Source organism: Diabrotica virgifera, chromosome 8 (genome assembly GCF_917563875.1).
Source record: "Diabrotica virgifera virgifera chromosome 8, PGI_DIABVI_V3a".
NCBI lineage: Eukaryota > Metazoa > Arthropoda > Insecta > Coleoptera > Chrysomelidae > Diabrotica > Diabrotica virgifera.
The window spans coordinates 157060582-157087335 of NC_065450.1; the positions used below are offsets into that span (position 1 = coordinate 157060582).

At 31.0% G+C, this 26754-nt stretch overlaps 1 protein-coding gene across 1 annotated transcript in view; it reads left to right on the forward strand.

Annotated features, from left to right (window-relative positions):
• The window catches only part of LOC126890298 (collagen alpha-1(X) chain-like), a 342832-nt gene that overhangs the window by 271622 nt on the left and 44456 nt on the right, over nucleotides 1-26754 (forward strand). Inside the window, exon 10 of the mRNA XM_050659156.1 lies at nucleotides 20711-20907. Coding sequence (XP_050515113.1) covers nucleotides 20711-20907 — 197 coding nt within the window. The remainder of the gene's footprint in view (nucleotides 1-20710; nucleotides 20908-26754) is intronic.

Sequence of the window (26754 nt, forward strand, 5' to 3'; positions counted from 1 at the left end):
AATAGTAAGGACTATTTTTGTAGAGAATTTTAAGATCTACAAATTTGCTTTAAGGTTTTTTTTGATAAAACTTACCGTTTTTGAAAAAAAATCCAAAAAATCTCAAATTTTGACCTTTGACCCCGAATAACTTTTGACGCACACATGGGATCGATGGGGACTTTTTAAACTTTATTTGTTATGGTATACCCTAGCTCTCCACCAAAATTTGGCTCTCCGGCAATTTTTGTTATTTGAAATGTTTATATAGACCGGGTTAGTGGCCTAAGAAATAATTTGTATGAAGCCATGGATGAATTCCACATCCCTGACAAAGTGATAAGATTGGTTAAGGCTACAATGCGTAAAGTCGTTTGCAAAGTCGAAATACAGGGCGAACAACCACAGGCGTTTGAAACGAATGTTGGGCTGCGACAGGGAGATGCGCTGGCGTGTCTCCTCATCAAAATAGCTCTGGAAAAGGCGGTCAGAGATGCCCGAATAGACAACAGAGGAAATATTTTTAATAAATCATCCCAAATTTTGGTATATGCCGATGACGTGGACCTAGTTGCCCGCAAAACACGCAAACTAGAAGAAATGTATACCACCTTCTCAAATACCTCAAAAAATATGGGACTGAAAGTAAACGAGGAGAAAACTAAGATGATAGCATCAACACCCAACAGCAGAGGCAGAAACATCGGTCATCAATTATCTGTTAATAACTCTACCTTTGAAGTGGTGGACAAATTCACATACTTAGGCTCCCTGATTTACAAGGAGAACGTTATGACGAAAGAAATCAAGCGAAGGATAATCCTAGCGAAAAAATGCTATTTTGGACTGAGTAGACATATGAGAAGCAGAAACTTAAGGCAAAAAACAAAAATAACCATATAATCATATAACCAAAAATAACCATATACAAAACCCTTACACAACCAGTGTTGACATATAGATCGGAGACATGGACCATCTCCAAGGCGGATGAAAACCTTCTGCTTATATTTGAACGAAGGATCCTGAGAGGCATATTCGGTGGCATCTGTGAAAATGGTATTTGGAGGAGGAGGTACAACTACGAGGCATAAATATACCACAGGTATAAATATATATTTGGTGGTAAAGACGTAGTATCTCTTATAAGAATAGGAAGACTAAGATGGGCAGGACATCTAGCAAGATCACAGCATAACAACCCTCCTACAAGAATCCTTATGTCACAATCTGTGGGAAGTAGAAATAGGAGTAGGCCAAAACTTAGATGGAAAGATGGTGCAGATGAGGATGGGAGAAAAATAGGCGCAGCAAACTGGCAACGGTTGGCAATGGATAGGACTGACTGGCGTAATAGACTTGTGAAGGTCGAGGCTCTTTAATAGGGCTGTAGCACCATTGATGATGATGATGATGATGTAAAGTAATGTTAAAATCAGTTAGGCCACTCTGGCTCTCATGGCCTCATATAGTCCAGTCGGGTTAGACGAGTAACAAACCTAATCTTGCATGCTGAGCTGCCCCAAATTTTATTTTTCTAATCTTTAGGGGGTCCATAGTAGTGTAAATTTAAAATATCGACTGAATTCCGCCGTTGCGTTAGCCGCCATTTTGATTTTAAACTAGAACCGTTTTTGCTCAATATCACCGCCATATTTAACTTTTCGACAAAAATTGTAATTGTAATCTTATTGGGCTGCAGCCCGTTGAAAATAAATAAATAAATAAAAAAGTGAGAGAGCTGAAATTATTCAAAATGCGATTTTCTATAATTTTGTTCGCGCGGTCGATATTTTCCGAGTTATGGGAGGAACTAGTGACAGTTAGGGCATAATTATTGAATTATCTCATTTACTATTAATTTTACGACAAAAATGTACCTACACAAAAATAGAGAGAATTATAGGGGAGTGCAATTAGAACGAAAAGATACAATGTTTCGGAAAAAATCAAACAAGGTATTTTTCTAAAAGTTTTTTTGTTAGTTTATAAATATGTTAAAGTAAAAAGTTCTACTCACAAATTTCGCCGCTAATTGTTTATTAATTGTTTAAACAATAACAATTGTTTTGTATAAATAATGTTAAGAATATGGGTGAATTCAACATTTTATTTTGATAAAAAATGTTTTTATTCTAGTTTTGATTATGCTGAAACCGAATCTGACATTACAATTTGCAAATTCAAAATGGCGGATTCAAAATGGCGGCTTTTTTCCTAAAAATCCTTAAAAAGTAGTTGTAAAATCCGATTTTTTTTATAAAACGAGTTTGTTTACATATATGGATATTTTTGAGAGGTTGCTGAACCTGAATCAAATCTGGATAATTTAAATTATAAAATGGCAGATCCAAAATGACGGATAACTTAAAAAATAGTTGTAAAATCATAATTTCTTTACAAAATGTATTTATTTCTACATATATTTATTTTTGAGAGCTTTGATAAGCCTAACTTAAATGTTAACATTATAATGGCGGATCCAAGATGCGGATTTTTTTAAAAAGAACATAAGAAAGAACATTTTTCTAAAACATTTATTGTCTTTATTTTTAACAGGTTGTTGAATCTGAATTAAAGATTAAAAATTTAAATTTCAAAATGGGGGATCTAAAATGGCGGATATTTAAATGAAAAACCAGTAGAATCCAATCAAACAAATATGGAATTTCATTCTTAAAAAAAAGATAAACAAATAATTTTCACAATGATATTAAAAATTAAAATGTATTAGAACGAATATTAAAAAAAAACAAATTTTCGATTAGAAGGATATAATTACATATTGAAACATAGTTTTTAATTCCAAACAATTTTTCTTTATAAACATTTTCGATATTGTGAAATATAAAGATACTTTACTCCTGAGTGAAATTCATATTTTTTGACATACCTCGTACAAAATTAAAAAAATTGGATATTTGATGGTTGCATCTTATGCTATATATGATGCAGAGTATTTTATAAAGAATAACTTTTTTTCGTAAAACTGATATTAAAAAAGTTATCAATAGGTTCCATGTTACGCAGACATACTGTATGAGCTAAAAAAAATTTTTTTGTTGAACATTTAGTATTGTTGAAGCTTATTATTAAATGTATTTTAGGTAATTTTTACAGAAAAAAGTTTTGATCACTCTGTATATACATTTTTTCAGTTGGTAATTTTCGGTTTTTGTATTACATTTTTGTTATCTTTCTAAGTTTTCTCAAAAAGAAATTGTTATTTTTAAATTAAAATAATTCAGTGTTTTTTAAAGAGTACATCCCAAGCTTTAAAAAAATAACAAAAAATTTTATTATATTTATTCAAACTTGACTAATACCGTCTTAAAGTGGTGGGAATTCTGTAAAACTACGAAGTTTTCAAAAATTACATTTTTTGAGACATCGTATTATTTGAATTAAATTTTTGAAATTTTTTTTGAATGAAGCATCGTTTAGTCAGATGATTGAGAGGTAAGTTGTGGAAATTTGAGAGTTTTATAAGTAAAATTGTATTAGTTACACATTTTTAAATCATTTTTAAACAAAATTCATGTAAGGCTCACTTTCCGCCCACACCGTACTTACGTCCATACATTTTATTTCTTTTTATTACAACCATAAGATAGCTTATTTCATCTTCTTTCATGTCCAATTTGTAATATTTCTTTTGATCCATTAGTTAAAGAATTACATTAAAAAAACTCAACCGTGCACTTCTTCCAACGCTAGTTTACAGTGCGCCAATGTGTGTGGGAAGGGTGACTTTAGCGTTATAAATAAAAAATTACAGAAGCTAGAGATTTAACTTTAGAAAAATCTTTATACAAGGTTTTTTTTGTAGAATTTTCTGAATTTTTCAATGGTCAAGTCAGTTTTTTTCTAAAAATTATATTTTCGGAGTTATTTAAAAAAACATCTAACTTCGCTGTTCATTTGTTTAATAAAAAATGAAGCAGCCACTTCTCGAGTAGAACTTTTTGATATGTTGTTTATTAAACATTTCTTAATGAAATTACAAAAAGTTTTGTCTTGTTTGATTTTTTCCGAAGTGAAAATCTAAATGCACTCCCCTATTAAATTTTACACAATTTTGATATCTTTCTGGATAATCGGATTCCATCAAAATAAGATAACTGCAATACTTGAGTCATATAACATGTGGTGACAGATATGAACTCATAAAATTAATAATGCAGGTAAAGATTCAAAGAAGGCGCAGCATAGGTGAAGAAAAATATCCTCGATGATAAATCCTCAGACAATGGTTTGGATGCAGCTCAACTGAACTCTTTCGGGCTGTAGTGCCAAAAGTTAGAATAGCAATGATGATTGCCAACCTTCGTCGCGGAGACGGCACGCAAAGAATAAGAAGAAGATATCTTTAATTTTTTTACTAAAATCAACGTTTAAGTTGGTACGTATGCGGTAAGGGCTCGAGCGTAAGACCTGGTTGATTTTATAGCAATTGTTGTTGTTCAATATCTACTCCATTTTCAGCTTTTCGATAAAAATGGCTGGAGCATTCCAAATATGATTTTCTATTCGTTTTAACAATTTTTTTCGTGCCATTGATTACTTTGCGAGTTAAGCGGGAAAATAGTAAAAAGGGGCGGGGGATCACAATTATTGAATAATTGAATGTTGTTTTCGAGCTGCCACAAATTTTATAATTCCAACCTTTAGAAGAGGTCACTAGTAGTGTAAATTTAAAATCGCGACTGAATTTCGTCGTTGCGTTAGCCGCCATATTGAATTTAAAGGAGAACCGTTGTTGCTTAATAGGGGAGTGCATATAGATTTTCACTTCGGAAAAAATCAAACAAGATAGAACTTTTTGTAATTTCATTAAGAAATGTTAAATAAACAACATATCAAAAAGTTCTACTCCAAAAGTGGGTGCTTCATTTTTTATTAAACAAATGAACTACGAAATTAGATGTTTTTTTAAATAACTCCGAAAATATAAATTTTAGAAAAAAACTGACTTGACCATTGAAAAATTCAGAAAATTTTACAACAAAAACCTTATATAAAGAATTTTCTAAAATTAAATCTGTATCTTCTATAATTTTTTAATTGTAACGCTAAAGTCACTCTTCTCACAAACATTGGTGCACTGTAAACTAACGTACGGCGAAGTGCATGGTTGAGTTATTTTAATGTAATTCTTTAACTAATGGATCAAATGAAATTTTACAAATTGAAGATTAAAGAAGAATAATTAAGCTATCTTATGGTTATAATAGAAAGAAATAAAATGTATGGGCATAACTACGATGTGGGCGGAAACTGAGCCTTACATGAATTTTGTTTAAAAATGATTTAAAAATGTGTAACTAATACAGTTTTTCTTATAAACTCTCAGTTTTGCACAACTTACCTTTTAAATATCTTGCTAAATGATGTTTTATTCAAAAAAAATCTCAAAAATTTAATTCAGATGATATGACGTCTCAAAAAATGTAATTTTTGAAATCTTCGTAGTTTGATAGAATTACCACCATTTTAAGACGGTATTACTCAAGTTTGAACAGATCTATTACAGTTTTATAAGCGTTGTTTTTAAGCTTAGGATTTGGTCTTTAAAATGCACTGAATTATTTTACTTTAGAAATGAAATAAAGTATTTCTTTTTAAGAAAATTAAGAAAGATAACAAAAATGTAATACAAAAACCGAAAATTACCAGCTAAAAAAGGTTTGTACAAGGTGATCAAAACTGTTTTCTGTAAAACTTACCTAAAATACATTTAATAATAAGCTTCAACAATAATAAATGTTCAGCAGAAAAAATTTTTTTTAGCTCTTATACAGTATGTCTGCGTAACTTGGAACCTATTGATAACTTTTTTATTATCAGTTTTACGAAAAAAGTTATTCTTTATAAAATACTCTGCGTCGTATATAATCGTAGATGCAATCATCAAATATCAAATTTAATTAATTTTATACGAGGTATGTCAAAAAATATAAATTTCACTCAAGAGTAAAGTACCATTACATTTCACAATATAGAAAATTGTTATTAAGAAAAGTTGTTTGGAATTAAAAAATTTGTCTATATTTCATGAATGAAAGACCATGACGTCACTTTTACTTTTCCTCCCTAGGGAGGAAAAGTACAACTTTGCTCCCTACAATCAGGTCCGGAAAAGTATACTTTCGGTAGAGGTAGGTGGAAAAATAGTTTTCCACCTACCTCTACCGAAAGTATACTTTTCCGGACCTGATTGTAGGGAGCAAAGTTGTACTTTTCGTAGAGGTAGGTGGAAATAGCTATTTGTATAACAAGGGAGGAAAGTGCTACTTTTCCTCCCGAGAATGAAGTTTACTGCCCGACGCGTAGCGGAGGGCAGTAATCATTCAAGGGAGGAAAAGGCACTTTACTCCCATGTTATACATATGGTTTTTCCACCTTCCTCAAATAACAAGTCGTTTGTTCATTTTTACTTAATTTATTTATGTAACTAACCAACAAAATTTATTAGAACTAAAACTAACAAGTAGGTACAATATAACTGTCAACTGTCAAATATAAGTCAAATTATTAATGTAAACATTGTTAAATCAGAATAACAATTTACTGTTTTTTACCATTCTGCAAAATACGGAGTGTTTTTAAATAAACGTTGAAATGTATAAATACTTACGTAGTAGAAAATAGATATTGTACAGGGCGTCAATAAGTATATTTCATGAATGAAATACCATGACGTCACTTTTACTTTTCCTCCCTAGGGAGGAAAAGTACAACTTTGCTCCCTACAATCAGGTCTGGAAAAGTACACTTTCGGTAGAGGTAGGTGGAAAAATAGTTTTCCACCTACCTCTACCGAAAGTATACTTTTCCGGACCTGACTGTATGGAGCAAAGTTGTACTTTTCCTCCCTAGGGATGAAAATATTTTTCCTCTCTAGGGAGGAAAAGTAAAAGTGACGTCATGGTATTTCATTCATGAAATATAACTTATTGACACCCTGTACAATATCTATTTTCTATTACGTAAGTATCTATAGGTACATTTTAACGTTTATTTATAAAACACTCTGTATTTTGCAGAATGGTAAAAAACAGTAAATTGTTATTTTGATTTAACAATGTTTACATTAATAATTTGACAGTTGACAGTTATATTGTACCTACTTGTTAGTTTTAGTTCTAATAGATTTTGTTGGTTAGTTACATAAATAAATTAGGTAAAAATGAAAAAATGACTTGTTATTTGAGGAAGCTGGAAAACCATATGTATAACATGGGAGTAAAGTGCCTTTTCCTCCCTTGAATGATTACTGCACTCCGCTACGCGTCGGGCAGCAAACTTCATTCTCGGGAGGAAAAGTAGCACTTTCCTCCTTTGTTATACAACTAGCTATATCATAATTGTAATAAAATGATGATGAGTATCCGTAACTTGAGAAAAAATTTAATTTTTTTTTTCGATTAGAATGATGTAATTGTATATTTAGACATAGTTTCTAATTTCAAACAACTTTTCATAATAGCATTTTTTGATATGCTGGAATATAAAGGTACTTTATTCTTTAACGAAATGAATATTTTTGACATAACTCGTATAAAATTGATAAAATTTGATATCTGATGGTTGAGTTTTAGATTTTTGACTATTCAGAGCATTTCATTAAGAATAACTCTTTGTCGTAAAATTGATAATAAAAAATTTTCCTGTGGTTCCTGGCTACGCAGACACACTTTACAAGAGCTTCTGTATAAGAATTTTCAAATTGCAATGCTATATTCGAATTCAGCATAATCAAAAACAAAATAGAAACATATTTGATTACAGTAAAATGATGAATTTAACGATATTTTTAAAATTATTTATACAAAACAATTGCTATTGTTTAAACAATTCATAAACAATTAGCGGCCAAATCTGCGAGTAGAACTTTTTACTTTAACATGTATATAAACTAACAAAACAAGTTTTAGAAAAATGCAAGTTTTCGTTCTAATTTCACTCCCTTATAATATCTCCTCCATTTTCAACTTTTCGACAAAATTGGCAGGAGCTAAAATTATTCGAAATGAAGTTAATTTCCTACAAATGTTTTTGCACAACTTTTTTTATGCGATCAATGTTTTCCGAGTTAAGGGGGAAATAGTGCAAGCGGAGGGAAAGTATAATTATTGAATTATCCCGTTTATTATTAACTTTACGACATAATTGTACATAAAGAAAAATAAAGATAATTTTATTTTATACATTTTTTTAAAACTTTTAATAAAACGTCAATCAAATTACATAAAAGAAATAAATAATATTGAGTTATTGCAACACCAAATAGAGGATCCTTTATTAGAGGATACTTTAATAAACGACAAATACAGGACGGGTCTAAAAGAGTGGTATTGCAAATGCAGTTAAGGAATCTTTTATTTTGACAAATGACATGAAATATTTTTGTAAATATAAAAATAACTTATAACATTCCATTTGTTGATAAAAATTAAAATAAGATAATTGAAAAGAGTAAAACGTTAAATTTAATTATTTTGTCGTTTAAAGATGTTTAGAGAACAACATAATAATATATCCCATAAAAATACTCATCGTACAATAATATGGAAGTGCAATTGGAAATACTATTTTAGGAGTTTTTAAATACTTTTGCATTATGGGTATATAAAATGGATCTACGAAAAAAGGTCGCCAACAATTGGTCGAGCGAAAAAATGTCGCGCACATTTGAGCGCGTATCAAAAGGTCGCCGGCGAAAAAACAGCGCCGACGAAATAAGGTCGCGTGCAATTGATCGCGCGAAAAAAGATCGCGTCAGAAAATATGTTTTCATTTGCATACTTTAACTTTCCTGCACACTTAATCCAGGCTTAGGTCAGATTTAGATGATGCAATAGAACTAAAGGATTGCTGTTAAATAATGACCCAAACAGTTAAATATTTTCTTATTAGTCATTTTAACCTATTGGTAAAAAATATTTCGTCAACCCAATATTGACTTCTAAATGACTTTAGTTTTATTTTCCACTTTAAATAATAGGAAAATAATTGGAAGTAAATAATCCTATTTGAAATTGATCATGTAAAATGTTCGACCAATTTAATGGTCGAATTAAGGTAATTTTAACTGTAAATGTTGTAGGGAAAGTACCTAGAGGTATTATTTCACGACTTGGCAGTGTCGCAAAATTTACCCTTGGTTATTTAAGAGTAAGTTTTAATATAAGCTTAATATATTTTACAGGGTATATACTACATATAGATAGGGTAGGTTAAGGGCTACCATCTTTATTAAAATAAAATTTCCCAAATAAAATAATGATATTGTGGTTAAAAATTATATAACAGGCACAATTTCATTAATACATTGTACTTATTGAAGATATCATAGTTAAAGAATACATTTATATTAATAACAGATTTGCATACTTTAACTTTCCTTCACACTTTATCCAGGCTTAGGACTGGCAGTTAGTAACTGGCGTGTTTAAAAGTTTTTTTAATTTTAATTTTTTTATTTTTTTCTAATTTTTATTTTTTTTTTATTTTTATTTTTTTGTGTTTTTTAATTTTTATTTTTTTTTTGTTTTTTTAAAATTTTTTTTTTAATTGTTTTTTAGTTTTTTATACTTGCAGTTGAAAATTTTGGGCAATTCCTCTTAAATATTCTAGATTTGGCCGGTTCCCGTATTGCAAACAAATCGTTTTTATTCGCCGCGCTGTATCTTTATAAATTTTTTTTTTGAGGTTGTTGGTTTCCAGCTATGTATTGCTCCACTTTTAATCGATTTAAACTCTCTTCTTTCTTTAGCCCCGTAATAAACTTCCATAGATTTGGGTGTGCTGCATTTAATATCGAGGAGAAGCTGTTGTGCCAACCTTCGACAGCATTATTAGTACGCGGTAGATCTTCCTCTATAAATTCGAAGCAATTCCAAAGATTCCTTGGAAACATTGGCGGTCTTCTTTGTTGTCGTCGATCCAATCTGCCTATCCATACATCCTCAAAGTAGTTTATTAAAGGTGTTAGTAAATTTTCATTTTGAGTGTAAAACTCGCTGTCCAGTAGCTCTCCGAATGTTGCAACAACATCTACTTCAGGTACGAAGGCTAGGGCTGCCAATTGTCGCAGATGTAGAGCAAAATTCGCGTCTTCTGTATAAACTTGTTGCAGTCCTGTACCTTGCATGTTTCTCCACAAACATTGTGTGAAATGAAAGAAACATCCACGGATTCTGACTTCAGGAAACTCTTGTTGTAAAGCATTAATTGCTGCTTTTTCATAATCCACCATTATTGTTGTAGGACGTAAACCTGGTCGTAACGTTTTTAATTCATGGAAGAGTCGAGTGTATGTTGCCCGAGTTTTATTAGGAAGTAGAGCAAAAACAGTTGGAATAACGTTGCTATACTGTACGCCATGTATTGTATACAGCTGACCAAACAATAGAGGAGTACATGTGAATGTTCCATCGGCATACCAGTGTTCACAGCTCGCCATCAAAGTTAAATTTCTTTCAGTGGAAAATATTAAAATTCTCTGTTCGTTTGGACCACTGTCAAATAAAAGAAACGGTTCGCCGTTATTGTTTCTGGTGTATTCTTCCGGAATAATAAGCTCTGTTAAGCTTCTTGGATTTGCCGGAATAGCTTCCACTCTTTGGCGTGTGTTCTGAATAGTTCGCTTTAGGGATGAAATAGAAGGTAGCTGCCCAGTTGCACCCACAGACACTTCTTGTGAAACGGTAGCTATGATTCCTTGTGTTGTTAGTTCAACTTGATGAGCCAGTTCTTTCATTCTGTTACAAGCCTTTTTTGCTTCTAATATTGACGCATCGGCAACGTGGTTGTGACTTGTACTTTTCACTACTTCATCTCCCACTGTGTGAACTCTCCCGGTACATTTATGCTTATTGTACTGAGCGCACTTCCAAATTGTCTTTTGATCAATCGTTTTTTCCTTTCTATGGATATATCCATTATACACCAACATATTGGCACCTTTTTGACTCTTTACGTAAGTTAAGACCATCTTGACAAATCGACAAGCTAATGAATAATGAGATATACGATATTTTTCCCATCTTCTTATACATCCAAAATACATTAAAAAGTAATAAAAGTACGTTTCACGAATATGGAATAATAATTACCACATTAGTGAATAACGCACAATTAGACAAAGAACTTTTGTACAATATTTATTTTAGCATTTCCAATAATGTCTTATCGTAATGACTTCATGGAATTCCTAATAAATACCTACACAATAAGGTGCCCTTATCTAAACTACTTATTCTTCACTAATCTGTATAACGACTTTCTACTAAGAACCAATTATGCTAATTACCGGTCTCTGAAAATACCAAAAATAGGTAAACTGGTACCTGGTATTCGTTTGTATGTAATATATACTGTAAATAGAACTATTATTACTGTACATTTTTAACGATATCCGATTAGGAAGAGCAAACACTTTTAAACACGCCAGTTTTTTGCTGACAGTCCTAAGCCTGTAAAAAGTGTGAAGGAAAGTACCTTTCTGAATTTAGATCCATATATTAAAATTATTCACGTAGAACAAAAAAAATACTTTCTTCATGTTAAAAATTGTTCAATTTTCAAGTATATTCACTTGAATAACCTGAAAATACCATATGAAATAATTTCCCATTCTCCTATGTTTCCCATCTTCCTACACATCCAAAATACATTAAAAAGTATTTAGATATACGTTATTTTTCCCATCTTCTTATACATCCAAAATACATTAAAAAGTAATTAGATGGAATTCCAAGACTAATCGGCTCATAATGCATAAAGTTAAAGTATGCAAATAGAATTTCTTTAGAACCTTTTTGAAAACCAATTGAACGGTTTTAATAATGTAAAACATGACGCGATCTTTTTTCGCGCGATCAATTGCACGCGACCTTATTTCGTCGGCGCTGTTTTTTCGCCGGCGACCTTTTGATACGCGCTCAAATGTGCGCGACATTTTTTCGCTCGACCAATTGTTGGCGACCTTTTTTCGCGACACCATAATAAATATTTATTTCTATAAAAACTGTAAAATATATTGAGTTTAATAAATGAGTTAATGATATTTTATGTCTGTAAAATTATTTACATAATATTTCTTTTTACAACTTCCTGTAATAACTCAAGCTTCAATAAAATGTTCTTTTTTATATTCGTTTGGGTCAAAACATCAATAATATACAGGGTGTAACAAAAATACAGGTCATAAATTTAATCACATATTCTGGGACCAAAAATAGTTCGATTGAACCTAACTTACCTTAGTACAAATGTGCACGTAAAAAAAGTTACAGCCTTTTGAAGTTACAACATGAAAATTGTTTTTTTCCAATATATCGAAAACTATTAGAGCTTTTTTATTGAAAATGAGCATGTGGTATTCTTATGGTAGTAGTATTTTTAGAAAAAATTATAATGAAATTTGGACACCCCTTGAAAATTTTTAATGGGGGTTTGGTTCATTTAAACCCCCCAAACTTTTGTGTACGTTCCAATTTAATTATTATTGTAGTGCCATTAGTTAAACACAGTGTTTTAAAAACTTTTTTATCTTTTAGTACTTTTTCGAAAAGTCAGTGTTTATCGAGATATTTTGAATATTTGTCAAATTCACCACATATTTGTATATGGTTAAGTACGATTATGGAGTACAAAGTCTCCATAATATGAAAATTTATTTATAATTTACATTTTTAGGTATATTTTGAACTATATTAAAAAAGAAGCCATATCTCAATAAAATGTGCCTTATCGAAAAAATACAAATAGGCAAAAAAGTTTTAAAAACACTGTGTTTAACTAATGGTATCGCAGTAATAGTTTAATTGGAACGTACACAAGCATTTGGGGGGTTTAAAGAACAAAACCCTCATACAATTTTTATGTAAACATATTAAAAAAGAAGCTGCAGCTCGATAAAAACTGCCTTATCGAAAAAATAATAAGAGGCAAAAAAGTTTTAAAAATATTGAATTTAACTAATGGTACCACAATAATAATTTATTTGGAACGTACACAAAAGTTTGGGGGGGTTTAAGGGAACAAAACCCCCATAAAATTTTTATGGGGGGCACAAATTTCACTATATTTTTCTTTAAGATGTCCCTACCATAAGAATGCCACATGTCCATTTTCAATAAAATATCTTTAATAGTTTTCGATATATTCGAAAAAATCGATTTTCATTTTGTAACTTCAAAGGGCTGTAATTTTTTTATGAGCACATTTGTACTAAGGCAAGTTAGGTTCATTCGAACTATTTTTGGTCCCAGAATATGTGGTTTAATTTATGACCTGTATTTTTGTTACACCCTGTATATCTGAGAATATTACTTAGAGTCCTTTTTAATAAATAAAACCCAACATACAACTTTAATGATGAAAGTTTAATCAAATATCAATCCCACAATACATAAATTATCAATCCAAACAAAGAAGCGACAAGACAAGTTACCGCGAAAAAGGATAAAATGTGAGATTCTATCTAACGGCGGCGCACGGTGTTAAGGGGTTTGTTTGTACTACTCATGATGCAACTTCTCAGCAAAAAATGATTTTCTATGTTTGTTAGGGCCAGATGTATTAATGATCAAAAGTACAAAATTCAATATAATTTTATACATCAAATTTAAATCCTCAGAAGCTGCCTTTTACTTTAATTATTACTTCATTTATGTGGATAGCTAATATAAAAGTAATGATTTGAGATAAAAGAACATACTTTAAAGATTAAAATAGCATAGTTAGCTTCACTGAAAGGTGATTTTGATTTTGATATAATCGGCTGTCTAAAAACCTATCCAATTTTTGATAAAATTAATGTTTGGCAGCGTATTACGTTTATTGTGCCATGTTGTGCCAAATTAAATCCTTCACTATATGAAAGACTACAATGTAAGGTATAAAAAATATATATAAGTCAAACTGCGCAAAGGTGTGCAACTGAGTACATGCGCATAAGTTTGCATCGAGCGCTGCGCGCATTTGTCTGAATTAATAATTGCACTCGTACGTATTGTTTACAAGTATGGCAAACACATGTTATTTGTTAGGGTTACGAAAAGAGATTTTAGTTTTGATGAAGTAGTGTTAATCCTCAATAGAGAATATACTCTCTATGTAAATAGCGTACTCCTCACTCCTAACGATAAAATTATTAGTTTCCGAGGTATTTGAACTTAAACAAGTAACGGCACAGATATTTTGATTAATGTATCGTGATGCTTAATTTTTAATTTCAAATATCTTGAAAACTAATGATTTTCTCATTATGAATGAAAAATATACTCTTCAGTCTTAACGATAAAATCGTTGATTTTAGAGATATTTGAAGCTTAAAATTAAGCGGCACAATACATTAATCAAATATCTATGCCGTTACATGTTTAACTTCAAATATCTCGAAAACTAATGACTTTATCGTTGCGAATGAAGTGTATTTTATTTACATAGAAAGTATGGAAGAATCGAAAAATTGCGCTAAAATGGCATTTCCGACAGTGACGTAGAATTTGGAAAGGGTCAACCATTCACTGTCCCCTGTCGTACGCCTCTGGTAATAGCCAGAAACGTTTGTTTAACATAATTTTGTAGGGTGTACGTTATCTACACTTTTTGCCAAGTATGAAAAGGATACGTCGAAAAGTTTTAAACCACTGAGCCAAAATAGTTTTTAAATTTTTAAATAAAACACCCTGTAACTCTGTAAGTAGCCACATTTTATTTAAGTGATTTGGGTTAAATCCTAATATTTTGAGGTCTAGAAGCTACAACTCAAAGATTGGACATTCTTAATGAAACACCCTGTATAACGATATTTTTTAAGTAAAATACCCCCTAATGAAGGGATGAAAACTAAAAAAACGACGCCTATTATATATATACTCATTATACGGTATAATACCTCAAATATTCTAAGTTTTCAGCGAGATAACTTTTACAGTTTAAACAAATTTAGTTTCGATCACGTTTTGACCAATTTTGAACACTGTGCGGCGCGACTACTCGCGTGTTATAGGACAAAAATAAAAGACGCAATACTGCGCATGCTTATATGTCAAAATAAAGGATCTTTTATTACAGGCCGACTTAAAAGACGTTGGCAATAACTCTCTAATAACTTACATGCATTAAGTTCACTTAATTTTTTTAACTAGCGGGTTTATTGGTTGAATTTGTCTGTCGATATTTTAAGATTCATGTCGGCTAATATATTTTTATGGTTCAATTTTTTTTTTTAATTCTGGACTCTGTTGGAGGAATTTCCCCCTTGTAAATCCGCCACTGGTTCTCTTGAAAATTGTTGTAAATCGCAATTGCAACAATTTCGGTCGTTACACTTTTTGTCGAAAGGTGAAAATTGAGGAAACGTTGAACAAAAACAGTTGCTATTAAACCAATCAGGTCTTAACCTCGCGCCTTTACCGAATAGGTACTACCTTAAATATTGATTTTAGCAAAAAATGAGATTGATTAAAATTGTATAAAATTTACTCCTCTTCATTTTTGTGTATGTACATGAGATAATTCAATAATTATGCTCTAACAGTCACTATTTTCCCCCATAACTCGGAAAATATCGACCGCACAAAAAAATTATAATAAATGAAATTATATAAAATCTCATTTTCAACAATTTCAGTTGTTACAATTTTTGTCGAAAAGTTAGAAATGACGGAGATATTGAGCAAAAACTGTTCTCGTTTAAAATAAAGATGGCGGTTAACGCAACGGCAGAATTCCGTTGAAATTTTAAATTTACACTACTATTGACCCCTCCTCCTAAACATTAGAAAAATAAAATTTGGGGCAGCTCGGCATGCAAGGTCAAATGCTATTCCGACTGGGCTAACAACGACATATTTACACGAGCAAGAAATCCAGCTCCAAACTCAATTGCAGAATTAAGAATTGCTATAAAGGAGAAATGGAATCGACTTTTGCAAGAAACCATCCAAGACTTTCTGCGAAAAATGCCTAGAGGGATGTTATCATTATGGCTAGAGAAGAAAATACTAAGTACTAAATTGTTACAATGTTGCCATAAAAAGTGTTATATTGTCGTTAGTCTTTCTCTTTCTCTTCTCTCATGTGTCGTCTAATATTAATATATCTACGTCATATGTTATTGGCATATACCAATGATACAAACCAAAGACGTATGACGTAGATACATTAATATTAGACGACACATGACAGAAGCTCGAAACAAATGACTGTGAATAAAAAAAAAGCCCTATATGTAAGTTACTTTACAAAGTATATACATATCAAAATTCGACATACATTGGGCGAACACACCAATATATACATAGAAGGATTGTTGCACACAAACATAGTGTACAAACCAACAAAGTAAACACTACAAGCCTTAGACAAACATTACAAAAAAATAACCATGATGTTGATTTTGAAAATGTACAGATTTTAGAAAAAGAACAAAACTATAACAAAAGGTGTATATTGGAGATGATTCATATAAAGAAAGATCAAAATTGTATAGATAACAAAACAGACATCAAGGATGTCTCCAGTACATATTATAATTTATTAAATTGATTTTATTTTATAAGTTTACCATTGGCAAATATTTTAAGTACGGTCCTTAACGGACGATATTTTTAATTCTGCCATATGTTATCAAGAGTCAAGCGCGCATTCCGCAACAAACCGCCAAACCAACAACTGCAATGTAAATTTTAGTGCTGTGTTTATTATGTAATATTTATTATTAATAATTAAAGCGCTTATTGAAAAAGGCTAGTAGCCGAAACGTTTAACCCATAACAAAGTGTTTTATTTATCAGACCGACAAACCCAGGAACTAAAAAGTTTATATTTAAAAATTCACGGTCAGGAAATAACAAACTATATAAATATTTATATTATATTTATATTATATTTACCTATAATAGTTATTTATGATCTAAGTGTTAAAAGTACACGTTTAAGGCACGCATGTGAAAGTTTGCAGAATGAGCGATAACGAGTTCTGCAATTCACATGAGTGCCTTAAAAATGTACTTTTTAACACGCATATCATACAGTATTTTTTTACAACCGTAATTACAGGACAATATCTACAACAATTTTACTTGAACTTGACTGACATTCCATTTTTATATTTTTTGACATTACATCAAAATTGCCTATACGGTCAATACGAACTGCAGTGCCTTAAAAATTTTAAAGCACTAGTGCCTTAAAGTAGCATTTTTAACGCTCGTATGGAGTGCTAAAAATTTCATTTTTAACACGGTTGTAGCAAAAAAATATACATATTAAAAGAAAAAACTTACTTAAGAAACGGACTCAAAATTAAATATTATGCAATATTTTTGTCTGTGAGTGTACCTTTTTTGTAGCCGGTGTTTGCCTTCGGCATATTTTTGTGAGTAAAGAAAAGGTGAAAGCCAATATTGGGATTGCTAAGAATGGAAAATTAATTAGTATAAAAGGGATAAAAATGTTGCTTAAATTAAAAAAAAAAGAAATAAGAGATAAGACAACATAAGGTAACAACAACCCCCAAAATAGGGTTTTTCAGAATTGTTGAATTGAATGGAAGGTATATTTTCATTTTAAAATATAAATAACAATATCAACGTAGAATGAAGTAAACACTTCTGTTGTATGTAGGTATATCAATTTATTATTAAAATTCTTAAAATTTATCCACGAGGGAGTGGGAGTACAAAACGTTTTCGGTCAAAATGACCATCATCAGTGTAAACGTCCAGTGTACAAGTAGTTGAAACTAGCCACTTCAAAAAGTGTAAAAACCTCTAAATAACATTATTGCTACATTATAAGCTATATAATAATCGACCTTAAGTCGATGTCTTAAGATTATATATTATCACATGTGGATGTATGTCAGCCTTGCTCGGAAATTGCACAAGGTTAATGTGCTCAGGTGAGAGGTTAACAACCAACTCTAAGTTACTTAAGTCGACTTAAGGTCGATTATTATATAGCTTATAATGTAGCAATAATGTTATTTAGAGGTTTTTACACCTTCTCAAGTGGCTAGTTTCAACTACTTGTACACTGGACGTTTACACTGATGATGGTCATTTTGACCGAAAACGTTTTGTACTCCCACTCCCTTGTGGATAAATTTTAAGAATTTTAATAATAAATTAATATACCTACATACAACAGAAGTGTTTACTTCATTTTACGTTGTTTTAACGAAGGTATACAGCCAACTACAGGGTTTACCCCTTTTAAGTTTTAAATAACAATATATTATCTGAAAGGTGTAAGAAAATAGCCATTTTAAAAATATTGTAAATTATATAAAAAAATAGAATATTATATTTAATTATATTATATTTGTTAAAAAACAAACAGACATTTTGAATTGGACATAGTTCCATTTACATATAAATGTTTATTTATTAACATTTTGTCATTGTAAGTTTCATGTTACTCATATACCGCTCATGGTATAATATATCATAAAATATATTATATTTTATAACGCAAATGAACGGTGTATGTATATATGAGCGGTACATGAGTAACATGAAACTTACAATGACAAAATGTTAATAAATAAACATTTATATGTAAATGGAGCTATGTCCAATTCAAAATGTCTGTTTGTTTTTTAACAAATAAAATATTATTTATTTAATAATATATTATTTTTTTATATAATTTACAATATTTTTAAAATGGATATTTTCTTACACCTTTATATAATATATTGTTATTTAAAACTTAAAAGGGGTAAACCCTGTAGTTGGCTGTATACCTTCGTTAAAACAACGTAAAATGAAGTAAACACTTCTGTTGTATGTATATCTCTTATAATACCTAATAGATTATTTTCGTTTTTTTAATAATTTACATTTAATTAACAAACAATGTAATTTATTTAAACAGTTAAAAAAATAACTTTTCAAAAAAAAAATTAATTTTTGATTAAGTTCTAAATAACCGTTTATTGTGTAATCAAAGTTTACGCCTTTATGTCTAAAATGAAACTAATTACCTTTTTTAATTATGATAAAAAAATTAGTAGGGAATTAATAATATAATTCTTAGTTTTTTATCTAATCGTCCCAGAATAACTATCTATTTTTTTCAAGTCTGTGTCAAAATTATCAGCTTTTCGAATATGTAAAAAAGGTTTTTCTAAGGTCAGTTTTTAAAAGTTATTTTAAATACTTCTAAATTAAAAATGTCAATAATTTTAAAGACATTAGGATTTTGTACCACAATAACACAGCCGGCGCCTCTGTGTTTGTGTCGTTCCATTACTCCCACCTCTTGGTAGATACGCTCACACTCGCACGACAGACAAGTATAGCTAGACCACCGTACTTGATATTGGCGTTACACCCCGATGCATTGAGTGGCATATAACTAGCCTGGTCTATTGTTAAAATGTCTCTGGTATTTTCACTAGTAAATAAAAATTGATATAACTGTATTTGTTGTGGCTTTTTTCTAAACGTACGGCCCTAAAAAAATATTGTTCTTAACTCATGCCGAAAGTGTCTTTCGGCACTAGTAAGGAAAATACCTATTTTCAATAAAAAACACGTTTTAGATTGTAACGATGTGATGCCACGACAAGCGATGAGCTGTTTTTCCAGAGACGACCGGAGGAGCATCCGTGTTGGCGCATAGCGCCGCTGGGGAAAATCGAAGGAGTAGTGGCAGCAAGAGCATATTTAAGGCGAGCCAGGAGAATGATAAAATCAGTCATGGCTAGCGTATTAAACTAACCATGACTCAACAGCTGCTGCTAGCGTATTGAACTAGCATTAGCTGACTTGGCAAAAAATGCACCGTATGTGAGGTGGGACTATGCCTAGGCGGACGCCATAGTAGTAACGTGGGTCTTGCCATGATCGTTATCGCAGTGGGCGGTAGTAGCGAGGAATGATCTCCGAATCGGAATATAGGGCTATGTTGATTTAACGTAGCGAGATTGTTATTATATATAAATATACTGTTTATCGTATTATTTTAATGTTGCTATTAAGGTCGGATAACTGTAATAAAGTTTAATATTGTTTTTCCTTTGCAGAAGACGGAATTATATTTTATTTTATTTGTTTTAAAGTGTATATAACAATCTTTAATATATTTTTTTTATTTTTAACCTGTGTTTTACTGAGTCTGTTGTCCTTGAAAGACCTACCCGTTACAAGATGGTTTTTTCAAATAAATTAAAAAGAAAATATTTAAAAAAAAAGAAGCAAATTACGCTCCAAATAAAGCTTGTTTTTCTTGGTAAAAAAATAGTAAAAATCACCCCCTAATTAGCATCCCAAATTGTATTGTTTATTATCCTTAAGTTTCACCGGTTCGAAGTGCTTATTTTGAAAGGGTTGTAGTTGAGAGCGCTTGAACGAGTCACTAATCACGAGTGTATGCAAATTTTAAACAGTCATATTTTAACCAATTTTTATCTTACAGAAAAAACAAAATTGAAGATATTCAGAAAAGCAAATCCTACATTTTTTTATTCTTCCAGATTATTCGGAACATTTTTTAAGTTATTTTACAAAGGCATTTCAGAATTTTTTTTAACTATTTTAAATTAAAATTTTTACAATACAGAGTCCATTTCTATTTTAATTTTTTTATTAGATTGTAGACCATATTTTATCTATTTCGAGATTGCCTTATAAATAATATAGTTCTTTTCAGATCAAACAGTGTTGTTATCTTAAGCGAACTTGAAATAATACATTCTTTCCAGCTACTGGGAACGTTCCGATGGGCGGCTACTGGAAAACAGCGACAAATTCAGGATAGACAATTCTCTCGAGAGGAACGGCTACAGATCCAGAATGCAACTGAACATTACGAAGATAAACAGCCACGATTTGAACTACAAGTATTATTGCATCAGCAAGAATGAGCTACAAACTACCAGGGGAGAATTTCAGTTGGGAAGTAAGTGCCACTAAAACAAAAAGAATTTCTGTAGATATTAGTTGTGAATTCAGTAAAGTAATCGTCAGGAAAGATGAGTTATTTTGTAGAAAAAGAACACAGATTAGATTATAGTACTGGCGCTTAGTGAAATGAAATAAGCATATAAAAGGTTGTGATAAATAGAGACCGGACATAATATATATGCACTAAAATTTTCCAAAATACGCGCATATATACCTATCCACACATTTTTGCAAATATATGTATATATGATTTTTATTTAGATACGCAATGTTTTTTATCTACTCTATCTCATATTATGCATAAGTTTTTAGTTTGTGAAAACTGTCATTATAGGATGACATGAAGGATTTAAAGTGTGCGTGAGGTAACAATATACTTTAAATGGGATTTACTTTTTCGCACTTTTTTTGGCACACTTTCATATAATCAAATATCCTTAACTTTCGCGTTGGCATGGTGATGGCATGTGAGCAATAAATTATAACAAACGTTTTGAGAGTTGTGTTGTATGAAAGAAGTAGTGCAGTCACTAAAGGTGGATATGAGCTATTACTTCCGATTTCGTTGAACCTCCATCGATTTGCATGAAAATTGGTGAGTGGTTAGAGGATGTCTCAAGGAACAAAGGTGACATGGTGCCAACTTGCGACTTTACCTTGGGGGTGGATGCCATCCATTCTCGGGGGTGAAAATTATTATCTTAAAAATAACTCCATACTTAGATAGAGGGACAAATTCTAAGCAAAATTTGTTTTATAAAGTTATTAACATAAATTAAAACTTTTTGAGTTATTTATCAAAGATTTTAATTTTTCGTGAGAAAAATATATGTTCTTAATCGATTTTTGATAAATAACTCAAAAACTAGAAGTTTTAACAAAATAGTTATTCTTACCAAAATTGAAGCCAATAAAAAATGAAATAAACTCCTAACTATTTAGAAAAATCTTTTAGTGTTAACTTAAAGTGAGTTATAGGTAAATGAATGTATATTTTTTTCGGCGAGTACCCAAATCTAAGTATTCAAGCTTAAATAACAGAAAAATAACATATATATATATATATATATATATATATATATATATATATATATATATATATTGATGTGATCTTGATTATTGATATGAGATGATATTCTTATATGTCACTTAATTTAATCAATGTATTAATACTAATCTAATTAATTAACCAGATCACATATCAATATGTTTTCAATCTCAGGGCGAATTATAAATTAATTACTTACTTTCGTGGATTCTAAATATTTCTTAATGGTTCCTAATCGGGATAGAAAAGAAAAGAGTAAAAAAAATACACATATGGGTTACAATTATAATCAAAATATTTTTTATTTTATTTAAAAGGCAATCAATGCTTAATATTTGCTATTTCTTATTATTCTTAAACATAACATTTACAAATGGGAATCTTATTTCCTTTTGGTTTTCAATTGAAAGTTTTTATTAACATTTAACTATTAGGAGTTATTAGGAACAACTCTATTTAACTTTGATGAAGCTTTTCTGATATTATTGATTATGTTATTCAATTTTTTATGGGGAATTTAATACGAAAAACCCATACATTCATGTCCAAACAAATGAGACTGACCTTTTTCTGGTGAACTGAAAATGTCCTCACACAAGACCCGTTTCCTGCTATCCTTGGCTGCGATCAAACCTCGTCCTGGCTTCCAGTAATGTTCTCCTTTGAAAAACTAGCTCGAATAGCTCTCGTTCCTGCTTTTGTCGTGATGCTGTGTTCTACCTTTTTCGAAACTGCTATCAGCTACCGGGACACTCTTGGCTCAAGGAGGTTCTTTTACTCTCGACCTGGCCTACTTCTCGTTCCACGATAGATACTCCACACTCACGGAACTACCGGCTTTCTCACTCTCCGTACACTACCGTCTACTACTCGACTTCACTTCTCGACAGCTCAAAACATTCTGATCTCTATTTGTCATTCATTCCCCTACTTTCTAAATATCCCTTCCAGATTCACAAATCAAACTTCCACCACCAACTCTCATTCGCAGTATTCCTCAAAACCAATTTTTAAACTTTCTAAATATGCTTAATGGATTTCAAAGAAAATAGTTAATTCCCATTCTAAAATTACTTTCTACTATATACAAATTTTAATGACCTATTCTCTATTTCCACTTAGTCTTATTTAGCATCGGCTAATGACCGATCCTTCCGCGAACAACGATAATGACCTATTAACGATTTCACTTAAGTCTTATTTAATCACTTCTTAAAATTAAATATAACAATTTGTTGTATACAGGTTGTTCTAAATTTATATGCCCGAGGTTGAGAAAATTAAAAATATTTTATATTAAAGTGAATTTTGTTTATAATTATCAAATTTTAATTTTTATATCAAATAGAAATATAACAAATCCCCGCCTTGTATTCGATAAAATTTATCTGCATTTTTAAATAAATTTTCTCGAGGCAAAACCAACTCCCTGTATATTTCCTTACTTTAATCTACGTCTTATACCCCTTCTTCTTGTATTACTCTAATTAGTCCCACCTGTAGAGTAATTGTTTCCTTATTTTCAGTGTCCTCATCCTGTGTTAGAGTGTCGGCTATTATGTTGTCTTTCCCTTTTTCCCATATTAATCTTCTGTCTTTTTCCTCAGATTTTTCACATACTTTTATCGTGTATTCTGCATCCTCGTTTTCATATGCCTCCTCTTCAAATGCCACTGTTTCGATCATATCTTTTTCGCTTTCATTTTTTTGCTTTATTTCTTCTTCTCCTGAGCTCGTCTCTTCTTTTGAGGAATCCCAGGTTTCCTTTGTTTCTGATACTCTCAAATTTTCTTCTTCTGGGCTCAACTCTTCTTTTGAGGAGCCACAGGTTTCATTTTCTTTTGTCTTTTTCTGACTTTTTCTCCCTTTTCTTCTTTGTCCTTGCTTCGTTGCCAAATTCATTCCACTGTTTGTTCTTTACCTGATTCGTCCGTATTTTGTTTCTCCTGTTCCTTGTCCTGTTCTTCTTCTTTTTCTTCTGTTAGATTCATCGTATTATTTTTAAAATCTATCACTACATGTTTTTCTGCCAATTCGTCAACTCCTACTATCATGTCATGTGACATGTTTGGCATTATTACACATTGTAGTGCATACATCTTCTTACCCAGTCGTACCATTACTCGTATGCCTTCATTTATAGTTGCCAATGTCCGTTTGTTTGCGCCCACTAAATTTACCCTAGGTATTTTGTAAATTAAATTTGTTAAGTTAACTTCTTCTATTAGTTTTCTGTTGACCATTTGACCAATGTTATTTCAGATCCAGTGTCTATCATAATTTTAATTGGTTTCTCGTTGATAAATCCATCCACAAATTTTAAATTAACTCCATTTTTCTTTTCGTTGTTTCTTGCCAATTTAATAAACTCCTTGGGGTTACAAAAGATTCCTGTTTGATTTTTGGTTTTTAGTGAGCGCCGTCGTGAAAAAACGCCGTTTGCTCATCGTTGTTTATATTTTCGTCATAATGTCTCTCTCCGTCATATCCATCTGTCTGGGTATTATTTACTTCTCTTCTATTTTCTCTTGGTCTGTCGGATCTGTTTCGGTTTTCTTGATATCCCTGTTCATTTTGTCTACCATTATTTCTGTTTTCTTGATTTGAGCGTGTGGTGTTTCTATTCTGGTATTCTCGATTTCTGTCCTCATTCCATTGCCTATTTCTTTGTTCATAATTTCCTCTTCCGTTGTCTCTATTTTCGTTTTCCCTTTTGGGATTAAAATCTCGTCTTGTATAGTCCCTCCTATTTTGATTTCTATCTCTGTAATCCTGTGTTTCTCGGGGCCTGTAATCTTCTCGCGACCTTCTTGATTTTGTTTCTCTTACACGTAATTCTCTTATTTGTAGGAATTGGCATAAACTATCTATGTCTTTGTAGTTTTGCAATGTGATATGGTCTTCCAGCGTTTCTTCGAAATGTCTTGCAATCAGTTCGACTACTTGTTCCGATGAGTAATTATATTGTAAATGTTTTGCGTTATAGTAAATTTGTAATGCATATGTCCTTTCTGATATACCCATCCTATCATTGTATTTCCCATTTTGCAATTCCTTGTTAATTTCCAATTGTTGGACTTTTCCCCAGAAATAATTCAAAAATTTTTGTTCAAATTGTTGCCAACTGTCAAATTCTTCTTCTTTGCAATCGAACCATAGGCTTGCTTCATTTTTGAGATGGTTTCTGATAGTTTCTTTTGCTGTTTCGAAATTTCCGATGTGTTGTATTTTCTTTTTCAGGCTATTTATGAACGGCACTGGGTGTAATCTTCTTACATCCCCGCCAAACCTTATCTTCACGTCATCTGTGCTATGTATAACCATTTCTCTTCTTTCTCCTACATTTTGTTGCGTCCGGTTTTCGGTGACTTGTTTTTCTATTTCTGTGATTCTTTTTTTCACCTCTTCTCTGTCTACTTGAATAGCATTTTCCAACTTATTTTCCAAATTTTCTATTTCCTTTTTCTGGCAATTCGTTATTTCCTTTATTTTGCTTTTGATTTCTTTAATCTCTGTCTCTTGTTGTCCCATATCGTTCTTGATCATTGTCAAACATCCTTTTACTTCCTTTTCATACTTTCCTATGCGTTCCTCCATTTTCTTGTTGTTCTCTTCTATTGCTTGTTTCATTTTTTGTTGTGTTTCATCCATTTTTTGATCCAATTTTTGTTGTGTTTCATCCATTTTTTGTTGTGTTTCATCCATTTTTTGATCCACTTTATCCATTTTCTTTGATGTTTCTTCTTGATTTTTATCCATTGTCCTTTTTGCTTCATCCATTGCTAGTTTTGTTTCCTCCTGATTTTTATTCATTGTCCTTTTTGCTTCATCCATTGCTTGTTTTGTTTCTCTTTGATTGTCATCCAGTTTTTGTGACTGGAGTTGCATCAGTTGTAATAGTTTATCTATTCCTGTTTCCATGATTGTTGTGTCTAAAATATCTTCTTGGTCTGAATTTTCCTCTTGATCTGAATGTTCTTTTTGTTTTTTGTTGTCCTTGCTTTGGCTTCTTGTCACAGACATTTGTTTTCAAGAAGTATTATCCCCGCCAAATATGAAATTTTACTAGTATGTTACCAAGACGACTTTTTTTTACCCAAATATTATAAATTGTCAATAAATATATCAAATGTAAATATCGTAAAAATAAAATATTAAATCAGTTATGTAAAATTTGTACCTAAAGAGATCTAAAATTTTATGTTATCAAATGTAAGTATCTCACTTTTTACCACAGGCATATAAATTTTCAAATACCGGCTTTACTCTTTCTATCCTTCAAATTTGCCACTAGAAATACTTTACAATGCCCCACGTTGGGCGCCAGTTGATGTGATCTTGATTATTGATATGAGATGATATTCTTATATGTCACTTAATTTAATCAATGTATTAATACTAATCTAATTAATTAACCAGATCACATATCAATATGTTTTCAATCTCAGGGCGAATTATAAATTAATTACTTACTTTCGTGGATTCTAAATATTTCTTAATGGTTCCTAATCGGGATAGAAAAGAAAAGAGTAAAAAAAATACACATATGAGTTACAATTATAATCAAAATATTTTTTATTTTATTTAAAAGGCAATCAATGCTTAATATTTGCTATTTCTTATTATTCTTAAACATAACATTTACAAATGGGAATCTTATTTCCTTTTGGTTTTCAATTGAAAGTTTTTATTAACATTTAACTATTAGGAGTTATTAGGAACAACTCTATTTAACTTTGATGAAGCTTTTCTGATATTATTGATTATGTTATTCAATTTTTTATGGGGAATTTA